Source organism: Limanda limanda, chromosome 5, assembly GCF_963576545.1.
Source record: "Limanda limanda chromosome 5, fLimLim1.1, whole genome shotgun sequence".
Classification (NCBI taxonomy): Eukaryota; Metazoa; Chordata; class Actinopteri; order Pleuronectiformes; family Pleuronectidae; genus Limanda; species Limanda limanda.
The window spans coordinates 10,850,449-10,856,448 of record NC_083640.1 but is presented as its reverse complement, the minus strand read 5'-3'; the positions used below and the strand labels follow the sequence as shown (position 1 = coordinate 10,856,448).

General features: G+C 41.8%; 1 protein-coding gene across 1 annotated transcript in view; it reads right to left on the bottom strand.

Moving 5' to 3' along the window:
- Positions 1-1,073: 1,073 nt before the first annotated feature.
- The window catches only part of LOC133001960 (GDNF family receptor alpha-2-like), a 52,852-nt gene continuing 47,925 nt past the window's right edge, over positions 1,074-6,000 (bottom strand). The window contains exon 8 of the mRNA XM_061071684.1: positions 1,074-2,578. Within this exon, the coding sequence (XP_060927667.1) occupies positions 2,432-2,578 (147 nt within the window). The 3' untranslated portion in view covers positions 1,074-2,431. The remainder of the gene's footprint in view (positions 2,579-6,000) is intronic.

The following is a 6,000-nucleotide window of genomic DNA, read 5'->3' as shown; positions in this document are numbered from 1 at the left end:
GTTTGGCAGCGAAATGCAAACAACAACCAAGAGACAGGAAATGAATGGCTGAGCGGGACTGGAGGCTGAGCCACACACTGGCAGTGAACAGCAACCCGAGACTGGTCTGACTTGTGTCTGGCAAGAAGTGGAATTGTCGTTGTGGACCTGAGGAACAGGGAGAGCAAAAATTAGCAGAGGGAAGTATTTAGAAGAAACTAGAGAAATTATAGAAGTTGGGCTTGACATGTGTTGGACTACTGCATTGTTGACTTAACGATCCTGCAGAGTCCGGACGAACAAGCCAGGTATCTGTTCTGCAGAGGTTTGAGCCGTTGATTAGCTGATCGATTAGAAGTCAGCAAGTGAAGCAGCGGGAGGAGGTCAAGTGTCCAAGCCCTACAGAACAAACACACACACACGCACACACACACACACACACACACAATCTAGGAACAAAATGAAAACACAGGGTGGGAAAAAACGACCGGGAAAACTCAAGAAGAGGGACAGGATAAGGGACCAGTCACATGATCAAACTTGAATTCACCTCTTTTACCATGTTAGTTAAATTTTATAAGAATGTTAAACTTTTAGGAAAATATAGATAACAGTCTTAGTCTATGTTTTTGTTTATATCTCAAATGAAATGATATTAAGTTTTAATTGATATCATGTTATGTAGTATTTGAGTAGCTGTTGTTTCCACAGCAAAAACATTTAAGAGATTTGTTTTGTTAGCTTTAAAAATAAATACAAATAAAGCCATTGCAAATGAGTTCTTATAAATATGCTGAACAGAAGCATTTGTATGTTCAATGGTGGTGTAATTTCTCATTACTATTGGGAAATATCTCAAAACACTGCTACAGGCATATGGTTTGGTTCTTAAAGCCAAGCATAATGTTTATGTAAGACTTTCTTTTGGGCAATTCTTGACAAATTTCACAGTGATTATAGTGTTGCAGTTGCCCTTCTTTAATAAGATAAATCTCTGTTTTACACTTTATATTTTTTAATGAAGAATTAAAGCATGTAAACGTGCAATTAGCCTAGATTTAGACAAATAAAATGCATTTAATTTGACAGTTTATTAATGTATTTGAAAAAAAAAAAAAGGATACACATTCAAACACTCTGGTGGTTGTCCTCGCTCTCAAAAACCTTGAAATTAAACAATGCATCATAACCTGTGCTCTCTGAGGGGGAGTACGAACCCCCACACTGGCAATTTGAACTGCTCCTTATGAGCCCCTTTCCTCCCGCATGTAAACACAGACTCGCACACAGCGCAGTAATTGTGCATTCGCACTCAGTGAACACAGTGTGATACACAGACAAAAGGTTATGGCTTTCCAAGCAGTTTGAGCTCATTTAATCTCGTCCCTGTATACGTACATTCTTTGTGATCGAAGCTTTATAGACAAATATAAACGCAGATAATGAAGGTCTTCAGTTAGAATTAATACTCAATACAGAGCCATCTTAGCATACAGTAATGTCCACTCAAGGTACTGTTGATATCATTAGGCTGAATGAAAGGAAATCCTTTTATATACATAAAGACAGAAATATACACATGTGCAGGTGTACGTATGACGAACACCCACAGTCATCAACAACAACAATCTCAAATGACCAAAGAACCATTAACTGTTAACGTCGGCATCTTCAGTTCCTTTTTCGCCGCCGCCGTCTGAAAAAGCGTCTCCCAAATGAAAGAGCTGTACGGTAGATTGATTATGGTCACAGATACTATACCAACACTTAGAAACACTGAGTAGGCTTTACAATTTAGAGTTTACACTGGTGTTGAAGAGACAGAATGTAATCATCCCCCATCCCTGCCCCGAAATTTCTAGTCTGTTCATCCAGGAGAAGATTAAGTCGAGAACCAATTCAGGACAAAAGAAAGTGTGACTGATAGCAGAAATATGTCTCTCTTTCTCTCTCTTTTTCACTCTCACTCTACCCCATTTACTCCATGCTCATTCCTTTTTCCCAACAATTTCTTTTCTGTCAGTGCCGTCTTCTTTTAATTATGTTGTTCCTTCCCTCGCTCCGTCCTTAGGTGAGAAAAGTACAGAAGTCTTTGACGTGAGCAGCTTCCAGTCCTCCAGGTTTTTTGTGTCTCGGTCAGAGCGAGGGTCGTTCTCAGAGAGAGCGGCCTCCGTGGCCTCTGCTACCAAGCGGCCTTTTTCAAAGCCATCTACTCTATCAAAATTGTGTTTTGCCCTAACAACACACCAAATGAACAACAAATTCACAGTTGTAAAACTTCAACATTCACCTCTCTCCTCCTTTTTGTTTTTCTCTCTTTCATAAATGCCATTTACGTCAACTTCCCCCGTGATTCAGTCTTCTTAATATCAGTCTCAGAAATAACACCTCCTGCTTTTGGGATCAGCTTGTGGGTGGATGACCTCTTTTTTTTTCTCTCCTCGTTGCACTTCTATAAGGCATGCTGGGCCAGGACCAGAGCCAACGCCAGGCCGGGGAGCAGAGCCCAGACGTTGGCACAGACGGAGGTGGCGTGATCCTCTAGCAGGCCCTGGGTCTTGCTCAGGCTCGGGTCTTTCTCAGGCCATGGTCCAGGATACTGGGCAAGATAGAGGGACACACAGAGGGAGAGATATGAGCAAAGGTTAGTCATGACTCAGATACTCGTGCTGCTTTTCCTGTTCTGGCATTTGAAGAGGGAGAGGAGGAGAGGGCAAGGAAGTGAGACAGGACAGGGTCAGGGCTGAGGAGATAGGGAAAAAAGAAAAAGTAGGATATACATGTATCCATCGCATACCCTGTTTGGCATGAACATTAAGTGTTTGATCCAACGAATGTTTTGACATGTGAAGTGTATTTCAAGGGCTGTGCTGTTTGGTATGCTCTCTGCCTCTTAAACAACTTGGCAACGAAAGAAAAGCTTCTTGGAGGATTTTTTTCTGTTTTTTAAAACTCTGTTAGGTTGCGCCAGACAGTCTTTACACAGTTTTTACAGCTTATATTTCAGCAAAAAAAACACTGTGAAGTCAAACACACACTACAGACGCCAGCAGCTGCTGTTGTTTTCTTTCAATATTTACTCACCAACAGGCAAAAACATAGTAACCACTCCGACTAATAAATCCAGTAATCTCCTTCTCTACATCTGTTAGTCTGTTTCTTGATTTCCCCGCTCATTTGATCGACTTGGCATGTTCGTTGCTGAGGAGTCTGGGAAGTGAAGTGTCTACTGTGAAGGGATTTGGGTGTCACAGTTGTAACATCTTCAATGACTTTCATAATGGGCTCACAACTATCTGTGTATGAAGATAGACAACATGACGGCTCCTAAAAAGTGAAGCCAAAGTGTCTGGATGGCCTCCTGCTGGCTGCCTGCAGTACAAGTCACAATGCCCTGCCTCCTCCCTGTTAATGGATGGGACATGGACCAAACTAAAAAGTCAATGATCACATCACATAAAGTTTGGTCAAGTGTTCATTTGTCTGGTAAGTTTACTTTTGATGAGTTAATTTTGTGTTAAAAAAATATATACATGTTTTGGCATCATTTCTGGATAGTGGGAGGAAATGGAGATGCGTCGTGCATCTTTATGTAAAGTTTATGGTCACAACCAATTTATGTCACACGCTGTGTCGTGTAAAGCATCTATCGCCCCCATCAGACTGTTTTTCACATAACAATGGGACACACCGAACCGCACATTTTGAACAAGCCGTTATTATCATATTATTAAGCGCATATTACATGTTTTGTGAGTAATATGTTCCTCTAATCAAGTTCAAGCTTGGCGTGTGCCGCTAAGGATCAGAGTAACTATTACACTTGTGGTTGTCAAGACTTTAACCTTAACCCTCCATCCAACTGATGATTCCACATCTGTCTGTCTGTCTTTCGGTCTGCCTGATGGACAATTGTTACATCATCAATGACATAGTACAATTTAAAATAAATAGTGGAGTTATTGCTATGGTTGGTAGTTTCAGAAACTCTCATCCAAAATACTTTACGACCGACTCTGCCCTTTCTTGGCTCCTCAGAACTACCTTGACGTCAACTGGATGAGCTGTTTTCAAGAAACTAAAAGGAGAGCAAGATGCACACACAGACAGATGGACAACGCACCAGTGCAGTGAACAGATACATAAAGAAAGTAAGTACAGGGGCAGAGAATAAAAGATGTCAGACAAGGAAAAAACCTTGAAAAAGTAAGAAATGCTACATTAGTTACCTGGAAGAACAAATACGATGTGAGATAAAGAACAGCAAGAGAAGCCTCTGCACTCTAAATAAATGTGATAGGAGAGTCCAGATAGAAATGCGAGAGAATTTACAGACTTAGATGCACAGCTCCATGAACAGAAAGAGGACAACAATTGGAGGAAGAGGCCCTGCTGGATGAGGCTGACAAAGACACTGCAGAGTTTGATGCTCCCTCAAAAGCTAAAGAACGAGGGAAATATCCTAAATCCCAGGCTTCCCATCATGCCCAGCTGGAGGGGCACAGAGCAAAGACCGACAAGATCAAATAGGGTTGGAAGACCTGCTGGAGACTGAGCACCTCCCCATGCAGCAGGAGAAAACCTCCCTGTGGGATTAAAATGGAGAAATCCAGATCCTCCTGTCTGGCTCAAGTAGACAATGAGAGAGCTGAGAAAAATAACCTGATGGCTGATCTGAGAGAAGAAGGAAAAAACAGCGATGCTTAGTGAGAGTCTCCAGTGGAGGCAGCTGAAATCCTTCCTGCTGGATGAACTGGAGATATCCAGAGCCTCCACTGTGGCTCAGCATAACAAGCTAAAACAAAAGAACAACGACCTCAGAGCAGCACCAAGGTAAGCTGAAGAAAAGCAAGATAAAGACTGTCTCCAATGGACGCAGGAGAAAACCTCCCACCAGGAGGAGGTAGTGAAGTCCAGATTCCCTTCTGGCTCAAGTGGCCAATGAGAAAGGATCCTCGTGGATAAAGATGAGAAAAAGACGCAACAGGAGAGTCCAACTGAAAGAGGGACAAGTCTCTCCAGGACAACTTGGCCTCAGGAAAAATCTGCAGGAAGTGGAGCAGGAAAGAGAAGGAGACCTGTGTAAGGGCCAAAGTGAGTTACAAGAATGAGACTGCTAAAAAGAAAAAGTAAAAGAACACCTTGTCAAGCGTATAACTAAAACTGGTGCCCACTCCTATCACAGCCCCTCATCTTATGGATATGTGGTTATTTCACCTCATAATTTGAGTCAGGTGTCAGGGCCATAGCCAAGTTATCTTATAGGGTTAGGGGTTGGTGAGACTAAACTGGCGTGGAAAAAGTGATCTGGATCCGAAAAGACCAACTTAAACATCTTAAGCTACACGAATATTGGACAGGTTTTTTCTTTGTGGACTTTTGCATGTTCTCCCCACATCTAAGTAGGCTTTTGTGGACACTATGACATAATTTCATATCATCCAAAAACATGCAAGGTAGGGGGTATTTAACCAGACACTCGCCCAGTGTCAGCTGGGATAGGCTCTAGCCTCCCCTGCAACCCTCAATAGGATAAACTGTATAGATGATGGATTTGCTGGTGCAGGGTTGACAGCAGTGCATCTCAAATATATTTGCAGCCATAAAGATTCAGAATAAAGAGTCTGTTGCATCAAACCTTGGTCAGTGAGGTTATATTGTAAGGTCTTAATTACAGCAAGTATTGGCCAAACAAAACTATTCACAATGTTTTCAATTTGTCTTCTTTATGTTAATTCTCAGTCCAGATATTAAACCCAATGCCCTTCAGAGTTCCTAGTTATATCCACACTACAGTTCTCAGAATCATTATGCACCTACATACAGTTTTTTGCATGATGAATATTTTTTTGTATACCATTTGCCTCCTGAATTACAGAAGCCCCATTTCCAGTTCAGCATATCAACACACACAGAGGCACTTCATAAGGAACATGGACCATTTCCTCCTCCTCCACCATCATCACCTCACCTTATTTTCACCAATGCCACCTCAGAGATTGCACTTAAGTCAATTTTGCT